The sequence below is a fragment of the Telmatherina bonti genome, assembly GCF_933228915.1.
Source record: "Telmatherina bonti genome assembly, chromosome: 19".
In the NCBI taxonomy this organism is placed as follows: domain Eukaryota; kingdom Metazoa; phylum Chordata; class Actinopteri; order Atheriniformes; family Telmatherinidae; genus Telmatherina; species Telmatherina bonti.
Window position 1 is genome coordinate 28,722,809 of NC_136617.1, and position 20,699 is coordinate 28,743,507.

The following is a 20,699-nucleotide window of genomic DNA, read 5'->3' on the forward strand; positions in this document are numbered from 1 at the left end:
CTTTTTCTAAGTCTTTTTGCCCAGTTTCGAAAATTAATTGACATTGAAGTAGCGACCTTTTTTAAAGTCATAAATATTTCAACACTATCCTATCTAAAGTGGTAAAGAAATTATACAGAACAAAGTAGCAGTCTATTACGATATGCATGTATGGCCTATTACAATTTCCTTTAAAAACAATAAAAGAAAGTTGTGCTGATTTAGAACAGCAACCCTACATTACATGCTGCATTCACTTACACAAGTACCCGAGGTTTTCTCTAGCAAGAGTAACTTTACTCTTATTTGTCAGAATTTGGTTGTCAATTCTTGGGGTGGCTCCTCCAACACCACCTCGCCAACCCAAGTCTCCTGGAGAATTTCCATCATCATACTCAGTAAGAGTTACACCTTAAATTTTGAAAGAATGTTTATAACTTTTTAAAATCTGTACACATCACATGGCATCTGTAAATATAAATTCTGTTATTATTAAAATCACAATTACAAGGAAACTAAATAGGGAATGTTCGGTCACACTAGTTTTACATGCACTGAGTTATCTCTGGAAGCAAAAGTGTATAAAAGTAATGACAAACAAGCATTACACAATCTGGAAAAATTGTTTACAGGTCATATTAAAAAGAGAAAAAATAGATTATACCTTCCAAAGTTTAACTTACAAAGCTGTGAGGACATACTGGTACTTGCAAACAGAAGCCGTACTTGCCTTACTTATTAGTTATTAAATGAGTCATTTCTAAATGTGAATAACAGATTTCTGTGGGTATTTTGTAAATAAATAAAAAAAAAAAAAAATCAGGTTGATTAATCAATCCATTTTCTGTACAGTTTACTCCAGTTTGGGATTGCGAGGAAGCCGCAGCATGTCCCACCAACAAGTCACCAGTCTATTGCAGTTAACACATATATACACATATATATATATATATATACTTTACTGCAATGTAATACAAGATATGACACAAAAAGACATGCCTTCAGTCATCATCATCAAATTTAATCTTCTTCCCCTGGAAGGCCATGATCTGTCCTTGCTGCTCCTTCCTTCTCTTACTGGCCTCCCAGGATGGATGGAGAGCAGATTCACGGGAGATGAAACCTCCACCGGAGTGGCTCCGTTGAACCTTCCCTCGGCCATGTCCCCTCCCCCTCTCAGCGAATGCAGCGCCCCTCTCGTCAGACTGAGGACCTGTGGCCTCAGGAAATGGTTTGCTGTACTTGGACCCAAATTTTGAAGCTGCTTGCTCTTTGTTTTGAAACTTAACTTGTTTGCTAAAATCTCCGTCGAGACCAGTCTCACCTTTTGGTTTCCCGTGGTCCATAAATTTACCCCCACCTCTCCCTTTGCTGGAGCCCCTTCCCACCTTCGTCCCAGTCAGGGATGAACAGAAAACGGACTGAAGTGAGGTTGCTCTGGACTTCAGCCGGGACTCAAGCTCGTCGAGTTCACTCTGGAGTTTGTCAGAAGTTTTCAAATTGTCAGTCGAGTCCTTTTTCACTTCCTGTCCTTTCTCTTCCTTCTCCTTTTCGGCGCCTTTCTGTTTCTTCTTCTTGAATTTGCTCACTTTCCCTACAAAGAAGTCATCTCCGTCATCGCTCTCCTCGGACTGAGACGACTGCTTGTGGAACCGTTCCTCGGTGCTGTCATCAAAGTACTCTTTCTCTTCATCATCTGATGCCTCCACATCACTCTCATCCTCTGCTGCTCTTTCCCGGAGCGCCGCAGAGGCAGGCGGGAGAACTGGAATCTTCTCTGCCGCGTTACTTTCAGGTTTATTTTGCACAGCCTCCGTTACGCCGCTTCTTTTACCGCTTGCAGAATCTGGCTTTGCTTGCTTGTGAATATCGGCTGCAGCCTGAGAGCTTTCACTAACATGTGACCCCTCATCGTCCGCTGTTTCTTTCAAGTCCAAAGCACCATCTTTCTTTTTTTTCTCATTCTCCGTTTTCCTCTTCTTGTCTTTAGAAGGCGGCGTTTGCTTTTCAACCTGCTTTTGGACTTTTGCCTTTCCTTCCTGCTTTAAACCTGTCACACGCTCCTCTTTAAAGGCTTTTATAGCAGCTTTGATGCTTTCAATCTTCTTATTAAACTGTGGATGGGTGGCAATGCGTGCAACAGCGCGGTCAGATATGGTGGACTTGGGGTTTTTGCACACTTGCTCAAAATTAAGATTCTTTTGCAAGGCTGTTTTGGTCACCTGTAAACACAAAATAAATAAATTAGAGGACTTACAGGAAGACTACACATGAAAAGTTCAAAATCTTTTACTTTGAAATGACTGCATAGATTGTGGTTTGTTAGAAGAACCCTACCAGGTCTGGAGTGAGGTTCTTCATGCAGTGGACCTCCTCTAGCAGTCTCGCAGCTCTCCGCTGGTTCCGCTCAACCTCCTCCTCTTTGCCTTTCTTCTTCTTCAGTGAAGCAATGTTTCGTGTGAGTTTCCTGATTATCAAAACCCGAATTCTTTTCACCTCCTTCCTCATATTCACCACCTCGTTGTTGAGATTCAGGACGTTGGTCTGCAGATGTTTCTTCGTAGCTTCAGCAGGTACTGGAAGTTTTTCAGCTTGTGGCGTCACTTTTACTTTTCTTTCTGCGTCATCTCCGCCTTCCCCTTCTTCATCACTATCGCAGCTTTTTTCGTCTCTCTCATCATCATCATCTTCTTCTTCTTCTATCTCTTCCACTTGCTCCTCAAAAGATGGCACAATTTCTTCCTTTGTACTCATCATCTGTTTAAGAAAACATGTTTGCATCAGAAAATCAAAAACTGCACCCTTAACATAACTTTGTAAACAGAATAAATAAATAAATAAACAAATAAATGTTTTTTTTATTCATAAGAAAACACTGTTACATTAAAGAAAACATTAAACATTTTTCTCAGTAAAAAATTTAGATCATTCTGCTTTTTCTAAATTGAATATCTTTATACTCATGTTTAAGAAAACATGTTTGTATCAGAAAATCAAAAACTGCCCCATTAACATAACTTTGTAAACAGAATAAATAAATAACTTATTGGCATTTTGTTCTTAAGAAAATACTGCTACATTAAAGAAAACGTTAAATGTCGCCCTGATGCATTTTTCTCAGTAAAAATTCAGATCATTCTGCTTTTTCTAAATGGAATAATATATGAAATTGTGTTTTCATAGCTGATTAAAGCTGAAAACAGGAATTATGTGCTGTAACTAACTAAGAGAGCAAAAACAAACGTGGTTTGGGAAGCATGGGTACATTTGTCTGAATAAATTAGAGCTTAAATGTTCGTACCTTACGCATGTAGCGAAAACTGCAGCCCAGATTAGGAGAAAAAAAAACCTGTAGTGTGACAGTTTTCAATCACACTTATTGTTCAAGCGGGATTATAAATATAAACTGCTAAAAGTTAAAAGAAATGCCTCGACTAGCAGGGAGCAGCCATGCTTTCTGCGTCTAGAACGTGATTACGTCAGACGTTGGCAGGACGACGCAGCATGTCGTGAAAAGGGGAGGGCCTTCGGTGGACTGTTTTTATTTATTTCTTTGTTTCATGTGCATAAAACAACAACAACGATGGATAATTGAAGAAGTGCGAGTACAAGGATGAGCGGACGACATTCGCAGTTGCCGTAACCAGACCGATATTCCAGGTGAATCAACAGGGGGAGGATGAAGCGGCGCAATGCGGACTGCAGCAAACTCCGACGGCCGCTAAAACGGAACCGAATCACCGAGGGTATTTATAGCAGGTACAAGGGAAAAAAAAAAAAAAAAGAAGAGGGGCTGGAGGGTCGTTATTGTGTAACAATGGCTCCTTTGTGCATATGTCAAAACGCGGCTGCCTGGCTCTGTTGCATTCACATTGAAGCACGCTTTGGTTTTGAATGAACGTGCTGCTTATTGTCACATTTACAGGCCCAGGTTAACGGGACCACCGTGGCTTTTCCACACCGTCGTTTCCTCGTTTGCTTGGGAAATTAAAATTACGTCCAAATTTCAATTACAGCCGCTGTTTACACTGCCTACGTTAGCAATAACCCACATTACATACATACATACATATATATATATATATATATATATATATATATATATATATATCACAGTTGTGCTCATACCCTTTCATTGAAGAAGGAAAAAACAGCTGCCTGTAAAATAAGCTGAAATTGACTAAAGTAATAATAAATTAAAAAAAATTATGAAAATCATTACATTATTTTATAATTCGGGTTCAATGGAAATATTCTTTTTTTTTTTTTTTTTTTAAAAAGCAAACACATAAGATGATTTATTACGTATTACATCACTCATAAACTAATATTCAGTTGAACAATCCTTTAATGTTTCCGCTCCAGTCAGGTGTTTTCTGTTCCTCTCAGTCAGACTTCTGCACCTGTTGACAGGTATTTGTCCCACTGTTCAACAGAAAAGTGCTCTAATTTGTCCAGGACCAATTTGTTTGTTTGTTTTTTCTTTCTTTCTTCAACTCAATTAAATGAAAAAACAGTGTCTTAAATTACTAAATTATATTTTTGCAAATTTTTAGTTATTGTTCCTTTTTTAAGTCTCCAGTTATTTGAGTGACTGTTGTAAATTCAGCCTTTTCTTTGTAAACTAAATTTACACGTTTGCATGAAACAATGCAAGGCCCTTTTCTTTTTTTTTTTTTTTAAATTTAACTTGTTGCAACATGAACATCTGTTCCCAGTATTGATTGATGGGTAGCCAGAAAATGAAAACCAGCTGTGCTGGGCAACATGTCCAGACATGACACACTGTGCTGCACTGGACCCTTTTACTTTACTTTGTAAGAGTATTAACATGAATCTGTACTACAGACTCCTGTCGTAGAAACAGATGGTAGTTGCTTGGTATATCTTACATTTGCGGTCAATTTGTGTGATGATTATCTGATGAAAACCTGATTATTTCCAATATCCACTGGAATTAGTTTAAACTACTATTAAAATAAATAATTATCATGATTATCTGCCTTCAAATCTAGAGGTAACTTTATAAACAACACGTGTACACGCTGGAAATGAGGATTTTCTAAACACACGAAACCTGTTGTGTAAACTTGATGTCCAGATGATTGTCAGTCAACCACCTAATCTACAAAAGCCCTTTGTTGTGACTCTTTTTGGACTCAATGTGTTGGTTATTTTTCATTTTTTTATAATCTCTGTCTGCTCTTTGCAGTACGTTCCTGTACCTGAAGTTCCTGGTAGTGTGGGTGTTAGTTCTGCTGGCCGACTTTGTGCTGGAGTTCAGGTTTGAGTACCTGTGGCCCTTCTGGCTCTTCATTCGAAGCGTCTACGACTCCTTTAGATATCAGGGGCTGGTGAGAGCTTACCTACATAACCATCCCTTATCCCGTTCCATCTTTTATTAACCTGCACTGAGGATGGTTTGAAGCATCGGAGATCAAAAGTTGAAATCTGTGTCTCTTTTCTCTTCCACTTAGGCATTCTCTGTCTTCTTTGTATGTGTGGCGTTTACATCAGATATCATATGCCTCCTTTTTATCCCTGTCCAATGGCTGTTTTTCGCTGCCAGCACCTACGTATGGGTCCAGTATGTGTGGCACACAGGTTAGTATCATTTTTTCAGCGCCTTCTTCGCTGTATTATTTTTTTCTCTGGCAGAAAAACGGCTACTTTCATCTCAAAGAAAGCAGCAGTTCACAAGGCATAAATTGCTCCTTATTCCCTTCAGTGGTACACCTAAGAGTACTTTTCCTTTTCACTGTCGTGCAGAGAGGGGGGTTTGTCTACCCACTGTATCGCTGTGGATCCTGTTTGTGTACATTGAAGCTGCCATTCGCTTCAAAGATTTGAAGAATTTTCACGTTGATCTCTGTAGACCTTTTGCTGCTCACTGGTATGAACTGTTCATTCTCATATATTTTTATTACTATCCTAACAGTGTTTATTATGCAGTATTATAAGAGAGAAATAAACAACCTTGTATTTGGAAAAGCGGGTTTGATGTCCCTGCCTGAATATAAGCCTACATGGTGCAACGATGGTTTACTTCTAACACTTCTCCTCACCTCCTAGTATTGGCTATCCAGTGGTGACGCTAGGCTTCGGCTTCAAGAGCTACGTTAGCTATAAGATGCGACTGAGGAAGCAGAAGGAAGTACAAAAGGAGAATGAGTTCTACATGCAGCTTCTACAGCAAGCTTTACCGCCAGAGCAGCAGATGCTGCAAAGACAAGAGCGAGAAGCAGAAGAGGGTGAGAACAAAACTTTTCTTAAACACACAAGCAGACACAGAAATTTAGGCGGAACAGGAAAAACTGAAAAGTGTGTCTAGTTATTGGAAAATAACCCTATTCTTCAGTAAACACTTTGCTCGGATTGACTTCTTTTAATAATTTTTATTATTTATTTAAATGATGCTTCGATTAAAAGATTAACAAAAGATGTTTTGACGATTTTTTTTAGCGATACGACCGCTATCAATGGCTAATTTAGCCTCCAGTTTGCATCCTACCTTTACTCTGAGCTCCCACCAGACAGTAAAACACACTCTTATCTTGACTCTTGTCTTATTTCTTGTTCCCTTTCTGACTTTCTTTTCCTCCAAGATCGTTTTCTTGCATTTCTTAGCTAAATCCGCCACATTGTGTTTAAAACGGTGGGTGTGTTCATATCTGGGTGCTTGCGTGTGACGCAGCACTTTAAATGAAAGTCAGCTGTCGTGTCGCAGGATGGTGGAAGAAACGTTGTGAAGTGTGGTTTCTCAGGACTAAGATGCTGTTGGGCAACCACTGCTCTACCAATGCACATATTAAATGTCACTGTGACGTCATGTTAGTCGGTAACAGAGTTTAAAGTTTGGAAAGTTACATATGCACTACATAAGTGTCGTTGAAAGTAAAACAGAGTTGTGATGATCTTGCTAGCATAGTGATGCGTCATTTGGAATAGATGTGATCCAGTGTTTACTCTCATACTCTCTTTGTTTAAGTATTTCCACGCTTACATTTAGTTTTAAGTAAGTTTTAACAACTCAAACTTCGAGAAGCACTTCTGAACTTTGCTTTCCTCAGCAAGGCGCCCCCTATTGATGGCTAATTTGGCGTGCATCCTACCTGTACTCCGAGCTATTTCCTGTCAGTAAAAGTCAGTCTAGTGTTGACTCATGTCGTGTTCTGTTTAGTTTTCTCAGTTCATCTTTTTACCTTGCATCCTCCCATAATGTCACTTTCTGTTTCTTTACTAAGTCAGCCACAAACTGCATCCATAAAAGTTTTTTTGTTTTCGTTCCTTTTTTTTTTCTAACTTCATCCAAATATGTTCACCTTTATCTAATAATGATGAATAAAATGTCAAAATAATGCCTACAGAACAGCAGTTAATGATTGAACGGTTGACATTGTAGCATTTTTCTGTACTTTTACCTGTAAAAAACAGGATTGGCAACAGGATTTTTTCGCATTCTGAATTCAGATCGGATCAGTCCAACAGCCTGGAAGTTATGCACAATGCCTCATTAATTTGAACGAGGCTTGTTGAAGCAGGGACACAATGAAAACCTGCAGGACACTCGTCCAAGAAGTCCAGATTTTCGTGTTTGTTGTCTCACTTCTACTGGCTTGTCTGAATTAAGAATGAGGATATCTAACTTTTAAAAATGGGGCAATGCCTAAATGACAGAATACATTTGTTTTTTGACAGACTAACTTCATATGTGTTTAACAATCCTTTTGATAAATTAGTTTCTTTTTTTATGTTCTTCAAGAGCGCCGCTGTTTTTATAATTTCTCCTGGCTATTTTTTATCATTTCAACTGATAAAGCTAGAAAACCGAAGCATTGGACTTCAACAGGAAGAAGTTTTACAGGGAAGAAAAAAGCTTCTGCTCAGGGAGGCCAACGCAAGATCTTATGACTTTGTTCCACCCACCTGTTAGCAACAAAATAAATAAAATCCCTGGTTTATATTGTGATGTCACCTCCTCTGCTCAGTAATCAGTCAGAAAGATCCATTTTTCAGTCACTTAAAGAAATAAACCGAATCCACACATTAAAAAGATTAAACAAAGTGATGTGTAGTAGTGGTGGGAAAATCGAATGGAAAATTGGGATTTTTTTTTTGCTTCACAATTTTTATTTTTATTTTTTGTTTAAAAATTTTTTTTTCAAATGAATGAAAACAATCCCTTATCAAATTTTTGTCATTTTTATTGTTTTTAGTGATCTTTTTGCTTGTTTTCTCGGGCATTATAGCAACAGAATGATCATCTGGCTACTGTGTTGTTTTGTCCTCATTGAAATCAAGAAAAATGACGTGCAAAAAGAAAAGTTTTATACATTTATTTTGTTTTTAAATATTTGTAGATTAAAAACAAAAAAAATGTATCAAACTTTTTTCAAACTTTGATTTCAATTTAGGAAAAAACAAAACAATAAGCCAGACCATCATTCTGTTGCTATAATGCCCAAGAAGACGAGTGAAAAGATCACTAAAAAACAATAAAAATGACAAAAAAATTTATTTATTTGAAAAAAAATTTGCTTTTTTTTTTTTAACAAAAAGTCGATTTTAAAATTGTGAAGCAAAACAAATCCAGATTTTTGATTTTTCAATTTGATTGACCCACCCTATACATTGAACATAATAACATTGAACTGAGTTGTTTGACTCAAGTATAAGAGAAAATTCATGCAGCTTTTTGCCACCAGGAAGCTACGTGAGCCTTGTTTTTCTATCAACCAATCAAGTCAATTCAATTCAACTTTATTTATATAGCATCAAATCACGGCAATGTCATTTCAAGACGCTTTACAGACAGGGAATAAAACATAATGAAAGCCGATTCATAATAGCCTATATAAGGAAACCAACAGATCAAGGTCATCGTCCCGCCGGTGTTTATAGCTAAATATGTTTCCAGTTGTCTCTAACTTTAATCTGTTAAGTATGTTTTTGTGCGTGCGTTAACACTACATGTGCTTACTTTCATCCAGCTGCCTTAGCTAAAGGGATCTCAGAGGTTGAGCCAACAGTCGTATCCCAAAACGGAGCACCGCCTGGAAAGAAAAGCACTGCAGTCTCCTTACCGGAACTGGAGTACCGTGAAAAAGGGAAGGACAGCGCTGCAAAAGAGCGCGAGGGCAAAAAGCAAAACACAGTAGGAATCAATAACAACAGTATTATACACGCACTGGACTCCAAACTGCAGGAGGCAGAGTATATTGAGAACTACGTCGGGACAAAGAGACTGAACAACGACCTGGCAGGAGAGAATACACACACTGACAGCAACACACACACCGCTTCCAAAGAGGAAATGGGGGGCACGGGGAAGAACTACAAAAATGCCAGCGGAGGCGGGGGCAGCAACTCTTCTCCGAGGAACCACAGCTCCACAAACGGCAGCCTCCCGCCAGGCTCATCAGCCAATAGGAATGAGAAGAAACAGAAGGGGGCGGGGAAAGGGCAGAAAGATCCAGTAGAGAACTGCATCCCCAATAACCAGCTTGGCAAGCCAGACGCTCTGCTGCGGTAAGATTTCATAGCACCCAACATCCATCCCTGCTGTTTTCCACACTCTGTTTTCATTTTAGCGTCTTAGACTTTCATTGTCCCAAAATATCAAAAGCAACGCTTGCTTTGCGGGTAAATCATGAATCATCGCAGCTTTACTTTTTTTATTAGAAAACCTAGCTGTGTATTAAAGTTGTCTGCTAATGTTGCGATGCTAACTTTTCTTAAAGGTTGGAGCAGGACGTGAAGCGCCTGAAGGCAGATCTTCAGGCCAACAGGCAGCTGGAGTCAGAGCTACGCAGTCAGGTTTCCTCTCTGAGCAGCCAAGACCGAAGCCTTCGCTCTGAACTGGGCCAGCTGCGCCAGGACAACGAGCTGCTGCAGAACAAGTGGGTGAACACGGCTTCCAGTTTCTGCCGAAGCAACACAAGTGGTTGCTCTACAGAGGTGGTGGATGCTATCTGGATGTTTTGCATCATTTTTCTTTTTTTTTTTCTCTCGTTTTTCTGTTTGTTTTGTTTTGCAAGTAGTTCTACAAAACAAACTACATGCAGTTTGTGTTTGTTGTTTGTACATTTTGTACCATGTATAAAAGGTGCAAAAGTGATGTGTTCACATCTGGATTAGGCTTCATCATCAGGCGTGTGTCACACACAAGCGGAAACCTCCGGCGGTTAAAAGTAAACCCTATGCATAAGTACATAAAACTGCAGTTCCTCCTTCATCCACTAGGTGCAAAACAGAGCAAATCCCCATAATTCAATTTTTTCAATTCAGCTTTATTTGTGTAGCGATACTTCACAACAATGTTGCCACAGGGCACTTTACATACACGAATCAACATACACATCATTTCAAGCCAATTCATACATATCCTGTAATAGAAACCAACTGATTGCCACGAGTCATGACTTTGATCCAATCCCCCATCCTGAACATGCACGTGGCGACAGTGGGAAGGAAAAAACTCCCCTTTAACAGTAAGAAAACCTCCAGCAGAACCCGGCTCCGGGAGGGCAGCCATCTGCCTCGACTGGTTGGGGTGGAGACGACAGGAAAGACAGATCAACATGTACAACTGCACTTATTTAGGAAGACGTGCGGAAAAAAGGAGAAATAAGTTAGAGACGGCAATATTGTCATATATTTATACATTAATATATTAGAAAAATAGAGTGAGGTACTTCTCAGTGCATCAGGTAACATCGCCATTGCTACATAAGTAATGGATGGCTAGACTACCCATAACTATAAGAGCAAAGAGCATAACCTGGACAGTTGGGTCCCGTACACGCAGGCTCCAGCTCAGGAGATGCTCATATCCTAACTATAAGAATCATGACAAAGGAAGACTCCCATGTTAAAAAGGCCAACTTCACAGCAGAAATAAACATGTTTACAGCCTGGTACAAAAATCTATTTTTGGTTTAATAGGTCAGGTTTACGTTCAAGACAACTCCTGGGGGAGTGAATTTTTTTCTAACTCACTGTTTACAAGTAATTTAATCTAAAAACTCAGCATATTTAGGGGCGTGTCTTTTTTTATTGACAGGTACCCAATCTCCCGCTTCAAGTAAGAAGAACGTAGAACAACTGTGGTTTTTAGCAGGTTAACGACGTGACTTAGCTTCAGCCCACTTACCTCCGTTAGCGGGCTAGTTCTTGTTATATCCAGGTTAGCTCGGTTAGCTTTTAGATGTCAATCATCCACCATGACGCTCACAGCCCCCCCCCCTCAGCTCCACCTCTTTGCCCATATTTGTATTTTCTGGGCAAAACGACACACATGCCCTGCCAAGATGGTGATGCCAAGCTTCAATTTAGCTCTTCAGAAACCTATGGGTGACGTCACGGAGGCTCCATCCATCTTTTTATACAGTCTATGGTGACCAGGCGTGTCAGTCTCTCTTTGTTTTGATACCAGCTCAAACCTCCACTGCTGAAACGATGAAGGAACCATGCTTTGAGTCTCCAAATGGGTCTTAGTAACGGACCGTAGGTCTGATAAGAAGTCCTAGGGTTAGCTAGGGTTGGCTGTCGCCGCCTGAAGGCTTCGCTTCTTCTTCCACTGCAGCTTCCCGATGTCCTTTCTTGTTCCTCGTTGTTGCCTTAATCCATGTTCACCTTTGCCTTTCGTGTCTGCCGTCCTCTTTTATCGTTGTTGTGATCTACCAGCCAATAATACGCCGTGCAGCACACAATACCAGATGTTCAAATAATAAATAGAAGTCAGCATTATTTAAAATGAAGTCAGACTATGAAATTAGTTCAGCTTTGATTTCCACGTCGATGTGAGCCAGCGAAGTCTGGCACAGCCTGGCATCGAGGGCTTTGCGCTCAACAAGCTTATAAAAGCATAAATGGCTTTTCTTTTGGACTGGAAAAAGGTTCAACTTCGGCCAGGAGACAAAACTGAAAGCAGCTTACTCTGAAAACAGAAATAACCTTTTTGTCACATTTCAAGCAGCTTCTTAAGGAGCTTTGTTTCTCTTTGTTTTGCAGATGGTGGCGCAAAACAAATAAAAACAGGTGCTGCATCTTCTATCAGACTTTTGCTGTTTATTTATCCTTTGTTGTTGTTTTTTATTGGTAGAAAAAAAATAACAGATGCCATAAATTTGACCAGAGGCCACATTTGACAGAAGCCTTCATTCCCCTTTTTGTGTGTTTTTACCAAGCGGCAACCTCCAGCGGTTAAAAGTGAAGCCTATGAGGAAGTGCATAAAACTGCAGTTCCCCCTTCATCCACTAGGGGCTGCAAAACAGAGCAAATCCTCATTCCCATGTTAAAAAGACCAACTTCACAGCAGAAATAAACATGTTTACAGCCTGGTTCAAAAATCCATTTTCGGTTTAATAGGTCAGGTTTACCTTCATGACAACTGTGGGGGGAGTGAATTTTTTTCTTACTCGCCCATTTTAAAGTAATTTAATCTCAAAGTTCGGCATATTTAGGGGTGCGTCCTTTTGATTGACAGGTACCAATCTCTGGCTTTAAGTAAGAAGAACGTAGAACAACTGCGGTTTTTAGCCGGTTAACAACGTGACTTAGCTTTAGCCCGCTTACTTCCGTTAGCTGGGTAGCTCCCGTTATCTCGCTGTTAGCTTGGTTAGCTTTTAGCTACAGAAAGCTCGGAGTTCGCTCGATGTCAATCATCCACCATGACACTCACGGCTCCCCTCTCAGCTCCACCTCTTTGCCCATATTTGTATTTTCCGGGCGAGACGACACGCATGACGCTGCCAACATGGCAACGGTAGGAACCGCCCACCGAGCTTCAATTCAGCTCTCCAGAAACCTATGGGTGACGTCACGGAGGCTCCGTCCATCTCTTTATATACAGTCTATGGTTTTTACTTAAAGCGTTTTAAAACCTGTGGAACCGCTAAAAGCCCACAGATGTGAAAACTCCACGTCGCCAAGGATGCATTTTCATTCAGCTTTCATTGCTCTTAAGGCTCCACAGTGCAGTCCAGGCCAAACAGAAGGACAAGCAAACCATTTCCCAGCTGGAGAAGAGGCTGAAGGCCGAGCAGGAGGCGCGAGTTCTGGCTGAGAAACAGCTGGCTGAGGAGAGGAAGAGGAAGAAGATGGAGGAAGCCACTGCTGCACGAGCGGTTGCTTTAGCCGCTGCGACAAGGTATTGACGTTTGCAACTTTAGTTTGCTGCTCATGGTCTTGTTGTCAGTTGTTTTCCAGTCTTTCATAAAGTTTTCTCGTCTGGAAAACAGAGTGGAGTCCACCGATTCCCTCCGTGGTCGTATCAGAGACCTGGAGACGGAGTGTAAGAAGCTCAGCATGGACATGAAGCTGAAAGAAGAACAGATTAGAGATCTAGAGGGCAAGTGTCAGGTAAGACTGAAAAAAAAAGTATTCCTACTTTTTATGCATAAAAACACTTTTATATAACTTTTTAAAATGATTAAACATGGTGATCCTGTTTTCTGATTGCATCAAATCCTCATTTTTGTGTATTTTACTCTCGCTGAGTGTAAAATATTTGTCAGCATGTTTCATGTTTCTTCTCTCCGGTTTCATTCCTGTCACACGAAGGAGCTGCGCAAGTATAAAGAGAACGAGAAGGACACGGAGGTGTTGATGTCAGCGCTGTCAGCCATGCAGGAGAAGACCCAGCACCTGGAGAACAGCCTCAGCGCTGAGACCAGGATCAAACTGGACCTCTTCTCTGCTCTGGGGGACGCTAAGAGGCAGCTGGAGATCGCACAAGGTAGATGCTGGCTGTTTCAATGCAGCTACACACTCTCAGACCGCCACTTCGGAGATTACTTGTATTGATCTTATGCCTAAACAAATCTGTTGTCATCCGCTGGAGAAGATGATCAATAACGATCACACCACAGTGTCGTACCTGCATCTTCGCTCCATCAGAGAATATCACCGTGTCAGGCTGCCGTGCATCTTTCTTAGGTTTTACCCTTTTTTATTTATTATTTTGTGTCACTGTGTTTCTGGATCTGCACAACGAGATCTGGTGCAGAGATCAGATGTGTTTGATGACATGCTTCGGACGCGTTTTAAAAGAAATAAATGCCTTGAATGTTAAAATGTGACATTTTTTGTTACACTAAAAGCCAAATATTTGTTTCAAAACCACACATTTATAGTTGTATTAAGGTAAAATGTGCCAAATCAAAATAAAACTTGTTGAAATTGTTAGATCTGTAATGTTATTATATTTGTATTGGTTACACAGTTATAACAGCAATAATAACCAGAGTCACAATAATGTTTGGAATTGGCAAATATCGGTATCTGCAGATAGTCAAGTTTCAGATATCTGTATCGGATCAGAACTCCCAAAAGTGGATCAGTGCATCTCTAGACAAAACAGAGCATGTGCAGAACGACTGAAACGAACTTAGAGCGGAATTAAGGTTAACATGATGGAGGAATTAATCGGTTCGGATTTAAAATGTGAACAAACCAGCCATTTACTACGGAATTAGGTGTTTACATTGGCATTTTTCAGCAGTTTAAAGCAGAATTAACTTTTATTCAGAATTAAAACTTCCATGTAAACATGGCTACAAACATAACAAATAACAGAACATATATCAGACATTTTCTTAAAAGATTCAAAGTAACTAGAGAGTGAAATTTCCTTAACAAACATCACAAATCTCATGGATCAGTACAAAGAATCTTGTAATAAAAAGGACTACAGGTGATAATGCATTCTGCATTCTTAGTCTCTCTAATAGACTCACCTGGTTTTATATCTTTACTGTAAAGTCCGCTTTCAATACTCCTCACAACCTCATTAGTTGAAAACTAGATCTTAGTACCGAGACTTTTCCACTGCAGGATCTGTAGTTATTTATCTGACTGCTAGCTTCCATCTGCAGCAGCGTTAAAACCCATCCCTATGAGATCCACATCCGGTCCATTCAGACCCACAGCACACCTGTTCCACTACAGCCGTCCAGTAGGTTCTCCTGAACTTTGATCCCTGAAAGTCCAACTTGGCTTCAGTTTTAGTCGTGTTTCTTTTGGTGTCAGATGCTGTTGCTCCTGCGTGACATTGTTCAGTTTACCTTGAACACATTGAGACAACAATGTACAGTACCAGTCAAAAGTTTGGACTCACTTTCTGATTGGATTTAATGGGATTTCAGTGTGTCCAAACTTTTGACTGGTAGTGTACATGGAAGCTAGACAGAGGTACAGCGTTGCACCATAACTAGTGCTGAGACTATATGCTTTTGTCCCGATTCGATTCCGATTTTTTGGGTACCGATTCAATTTAAATTGCGATTCTCACAATTCTTTGATATTGTTAATATTTGTTGATTAAAAACAAAACAAAATGTATCAAACGTCATTTTTCTTGAATTCAATTAGGAAAAATCAACACAATAAGCCAGACCATCATTCTGCTGCTATAATGCCAAAGAAGACGAGTGAAAAGATCAATAAAAACAATAAAAAAAATACAAAAAAATTTTGTGGATTTTATTTATTTATTTGAAAAAAAAAAAAAAACCAACAATTTTTTTTTAACAAAAAAATGGATTTTGAAATTGTGAGGCAAAAAAATCCAGATTTTCGATTTTTAGATTCGATTTTCCCACCCCAACAGAGGTCTATCTAAGAGGGACGACCTTAAGAAACGATAATAATCCAGCAAAGACCTGAAATAGGAGCTGAGGTGCATCTGGACCTTCATATACTGGTCACTGAAGCTTCATTAGAAATGTCAAGAAGACATTCTTAACACTGCAAAATAAGGAGAAAAAGTTCTGGTCGGCCAAATGAGTCAAGAACTGGTCCTAAAGTCAGCGATTATTCCTCCCCACAGTTCAGATCTCCACACTGTGGAAACAGAGGGAGATCACCTGAACAGAGCAAATGACCGTCAACATCCATAGAAGAGCTTTAAGAAGCCTGGAAAGCTAAAAAGACAACCTAAAGACATTTTAAGTTTGGTTTTAGACTATGCTGAAGAAAAAAGGTGTTCATAGCAAATCTTTTGAGCTTGTTGCACAGTTCAGGAAATCACAGAACTGGTTCCATGTTTTATTGACAGTGTGGGAAGAAATAGTAGCCCATGTTTTTATTTTAAGTGTGTTTAAAACCACTTAGATCCACGTACTGATCCTTGCAGATTTGCGATGTTTGTTAAGGATATTTCAGTCTCTAGTTACTTTGAAAACTTTTGTCGAAACTTTTCCTTCATTAGAAAATGTCTGATATATGTTCTGTTATTTGTTGTGTTTGTAGCCATGTTTACATGGGAGTTTTAATTCTGAATAAAAGTTATTTCCACTTTAAACTGGTGAAAAATGCCGATCTAAACACCTAATTCCGAAGTAAGTGGCTGGTTTATTTGCATTTTAAGTCCGAACCGATTAATTCCTCCATCATGTAAATCTTAATTCCGCTCTAAGTTCATTTCAGTCGTTGTTTTGTACATGCTCTGTTTTGTCCCGTCCCGATGCATATTCCACGCGTTGTGTTACCACTGTAAAAAAATCGGGGAAAAAATCGAAAACAGGGATTTTTTTGTTTCAAAATTTTGTATTTTAAAAAAAAAAAAAAAAAAGGCTTTTTTTTTCAATTAAAAAAAAAAAATCATTCTAAAATATTTAGTCATTTTTCTTGTTTATATGGATCTTCTTACTTGTTTTCTTGGGCATTATAGCAGCAGAATGACAGTCTGGCTACTGTGTTGTCTTTTTTCTAATTGAAATTCAGAAAAATGACGAACAAAAAAGGTTATTAACATGTCGCAATATGAATCGAATCGGCCTGAATAATTTCTCAGTTCTTTCTAGCATATAGACAAATGAAGTTACTTGGGAAATTAGCCCCTTTAGTTACTTAAGTGTTACAATTATGAGTCAAAAATCAGCTTTAATCGAGAATCTATTCTGAACTAAATCGCCACCCGAAAAAATCAGAACTGAATTAAATTGAGTTTTAGTTAGATTCACATCCGTATTGCTCGTGTTGAGCTGCTACTTCAAAATTATAATCAAAATAACAGCAAAACTGGTACTTATTATGTAGTTTTCCATGTTACGACTGAAAAAACGAGAAGCAGGAAGTGAACTTAACTTTCGTTAGACATAAGTACTTCACGCCCCGCCCCCTGTCCAATCAGGACCCTTCCCAACCCGCCGATCTAAAGCGGAATTAAGTAAAGACGTGTTTCATGTAAACCTCCATTTGGAATTATTATTTCCACGTAAACTTGTAGGATAATTCTTGTAATTCGGAATTTATTTCATACTTAATTATTAATTCTGACTTAAAAAACATCACCTCGCCTCACCATACCATGATGATTCTTCTGGTGCTTTTTTTGTTTGTTTTATCTTAAACGGTTCTACCTTTTTGTGGATCATATTTATATGATTGTAAAGAAAGGAGACACACACACACACACACACACACACACAACGTTTGATATCGACAGAGCGGTCCAGTCCTCTGACCAGACCATCTTGGTGTCCCGTGTCTCCTCCAGGCCAGATCCACCAGAGGGAGCAGGAGATCGCCGAGCTGAAGCAGAAGATAGCGGAGGTGATGGCAGTGATGCCCAGCCTGTCGTACTCGTCAGATGGCAGCAACCTCAGCTCCGTTGCCCCGCACTACTCCTCCAAGTTCATGGACAATAGTCCGTCCTCCCTGGACCCCAACGCCTCGGTCTACCAGCCCCTGAAGAAGTGACTCTGACGTCCCGCTCTCTGCCAGACAGAACTTTTCCTCCTTACTTTGCTCTCAGTTCCAGTTTGGGTTATTTCTAAGTTTACCAGCCCCTGACAAGTTTTTGCACTTAACACACAGACACACAACTCCTCCATGCACATGCATTTCCACCCCTCTTTTTTGGGGGGTGTTCTGTTGTTTTGTTTTTTTTTCCTTTGTGCTTTTTAGGGGTGGTGTAAAATAGGACTGGTTGGGCAAAATGTCTCCTGAAAAGTCGTTTCGCGTCGCTTTCATGTCAGTCCTCTTTACAACGTTGGACGCCCTGCCACAGCTAATTCTCAACAGTAAACAGAAACCCTTTTTTTTCCACCATGGTCTGAAGAAGACACGAGGTATGTTTTTCAGTTTTCGATGCGATTTAGAAGCTCGCCTGTGAAGTAAAAACCCTGTGAGAGATACATGAATGTAAAACTGTTCATGTCTTGATATCCGCGTTAACTTAAAACCAGTGATTGTTTTTGTAACATTTCCATTTCAGTTCAACAACGTGCATTACGCCGAAGGTAGTGGTATCGAGCAGATCATTGTTTGCTGTGTTCCTCAGATACAGTTGAGCCTCGTGATGCTGGGATAGCAAATTCTCCAGGATTATCCGTAAAGTGGGATGAAGCTGATTTGTCCTCAAGATTATTACTGCTAGATTGGACTTGGCACTGCCAAACGGATACATTAACGTTCACTTGATTGCTGCAGACACCTTTCCTCTCCTTTCTGGACCAAATTGGAACCCCGTGCGCTCCCCTCCTTCCTTCCCGTGGCCATATTTCTCACAGGATTTAATGATGTCGAGGTAACCAGATGTTACCGCAATCTGCAGATTTTTTACAGTGCCTTGCAGTTTTGATTTTGTTTTTTACTTCGCAATCCTGGAATCGTAAAATGCTTCAAAAGCCACTGATCTCTCTCTCTTTTCCGCTCAGTGCTCAAGTCAGTATTAAAAGGCAAGAAGAATTAAAGCGTTGCATCGGAGCCGCTGCATCGCTGTGCGGCTGGTCGTCCACAACACTGCAGGTTTAAAGGGAAAACTGAACACTGGATGTGGTTCAAGTCATTTCATAGTGACACAGTCTTGGTATGCCAAACACCAACCAAACTGATTGTCTATTATCATGCCCTGTTGCTGGCATTTTGTTGTTTACAACAATGTACATTAACTTACTGGGGAATGTTTTATTTGCTTGTTTCATTTCAGTTCTAAAGTGCCAAGTGTGTAGCTAGCAAAATGTTTGCAGAAGCGTGCTGTTATTTTTGTTTATTTTTATTTTTTATTTGTCATTAGATCATATTCAGATGGTGTTGTGTTTACATGGTTCTGGGCTGATCACATGAAGCAGCAAATGGTCAGTTGGACTGATCGTGTTTTTTCGCACATTTATTTATTTGTTAAAGACTTGTATCGAGTGGCACTTCTTTGATATTTCCCATCAGATTTTGTTGGTTTCCTGTATTTCTTTTTAAAACCAGGAAGGATTCTGTGACTGTGTTGTGTTGGGAAAAGGTGACCCTTGAACCATTTGATCATGTTGTGCTGTCATGTCACCTACCTGGGGGGGGGGAAGGAAAAAAAAACACAAAAACAAAACGTACTGTTTGTGGATCGCTCTGGCGTTGTGAATTGAGTTCTCAAGTTGCTTTTACGGTTTGTTTAGAAGGAAGAAAAGGTTAAAAAAAAAAAGTGCTTTGTTTTATCTTTTTATTGTTCCACCATGTTTATTTCCTTTACTCGAAGTGATGGTGGCTGTGTCACACGTTTCACTTTGATCTTCACCATTAAAGAAAGTCTTGCTGGTGGCAACTTGTTGAGTCTCTTTGTTATGATTTGTGCACCTGCTGTTTCATTGTTTTCATTGTAAAATTTACCACAAGAGGGTGACAGAGAGGTTCATAAAATTTGGGAAAGATAACAAATATGTACTAGTCCATACAAAAACAAAACATTTAGATCTTAAATGTGTGTTTTTCAAGATTTTTATTTTATTTATTTATTTTAAGTAAAAACTTTATATTTACAGTCAGTCATTTCTTTTTTTTTTTATCCTTTTCTTTACTTTAAAGACTTGTTACAATTAAATCAAGCAGAATAATGGTCAAGCTGCTGTGTTTTGCTGAGAAAATTTGCTCTGTCAGTACTGTTGACGGTTCTGCTGGACCTGACTGGAGAAAACAGAACAAGGATAGAAAAAGAACAGAAAGTAAAAGGAAAGTAAACAAAAAACAAACGGGAGACAGAACAACACTGAAAAGGAAACTCCAATCCAATCACCGATTCTGAACAATGTGCAACACCTTTATGGAAACATAAAAGGCATCTTATGGTCCTGTCTGCAGGAAGATCAAGTCAGCAACTGTAAGGAGCACCTCCTGGACAAACTACATTTAAAGTCATTTCAACACATTAAATAACTTGTACTGTTCCGGATCTTAAAACCAGCTTTATTTGGTTATGTGTTAGTTGTTTTATTTTTTTTTTCTGTGTTTGAGATTGTCTACTTATTGTCTACCTATTTCTTAGATAAAACCAGAAACGACTAAATGAACTCAGGTGCCTTGTCTATGCTGCATTCAACTAGAGTAGGAAAAACGAGAGCTGCTAACTTCCCTGTTAGAATCAGCTGTGTCCAGTTCCGTTTTGTTTTTTTGTGTATGTCTACTGTAGTGGACAAAATAAATGTGAGCTGCTTACTTTCAGGAAGGTTTTTTTTTCTTCTTTAAACAAGCTTTATTTAATATTTATAAAATTGTCAAATAAAAAGATAAAGTCTTCAAAGAAGACAAAGGCAAACCAACTTCATTGAGTTAGACTGTCGACTCTTTTCCCAGCTTTAAAATCGATTCGGAAACTACACAGTTTGATCAGCACGAGTTATTTATACAACTTTTAATTCCACATGATGTCCAATAGGCTAAAACTAAACCAAACCGCAACTGTCAAGTTTAATCGTGGGATTTCTGATTGCCCTGGAAGGCACCAGCAGTC

General features: G+C 39.4%; 2 protein-coding genes across 2 annotated transcripts; one reads left to right on the forward strand and one right to left on the reverse strand.

Moving 5' to 3' along the window:
- Positions 1-506: 506 nt before the first annotated feature.
- On the reverse strand, positions 507-3,289 carry srfbp1 (serum response factor binding protein 1; the record flags this gene model as incomplete). The annotated part of the gene is made up of 3 exons (XM_079258769.1): positions 507-2,201; positions 2,317-2,736; positions 3,281-3,289. The coding sequence occupies 3 exons, from the start codon at positions 3,287-3,289 to the stop codon at positions 981-983; spliced, it is 1,650 nt and encodes a 549-aa protein (XP_079114895.1). The 3' UTR covers positions 507-980.
- A 316-nt stretch (positions 3,290-3,605) lies between these two features.
- maco1a (macoilin 1a) lies at positions 3,606-19,517 on the forward strand. The gene is made up of 11 exons (XM_079259316.1): positions 3,606-3,738; positions 5,192-5,333; positions 5,457-5,583; positions 5,749-5,872; positions 6,052-6,230; positions 8,970-9,507; positions 9,720-9,878; positions 12,948-13,130; positions 13,222-13,342; positions 13,544-13,718; positions 17,481-19,517. Exons 1-11 carry the CDS (start codon positions 3,659-3,661, stop codon positions 17,681-17,683), a joined length of 2,031 nt encoding a protein of 676 aa, XP_079115442.1. The 5' UTR covers positions 3,606-3,658; the 3' UTR covers positions 17,684-19,517.
- The last annotated feature ends 1,182 nt before the right edge of the window (positions 19,518-20,699 follow it).

Bases quoted from the DNA above. Each gene is read 5' to 3' on its own strand.
- maco1a (XM_079259316.1), top strand. From the start codon at position 3,659: ATGAAGCGGCGCAATGCGGACTGCAGCAAACTCCGACGGCCGCTAAAA. The intron at 9,879-12,947 runs GTGGGTGAACAC...ATTGCTCTTAAG, and splicing joins AACGAGCTGCTGCAGAACAA to GCTCCACAGTGCAGTCCAGG. The intron at 13,343-13,543 runs GTAAGACTGAAA...TGTCACACGAAG, and splicing joins ATCTAGAGGGCAAGTGTCAG to GAGCTGCGCAAGTATAAAGA.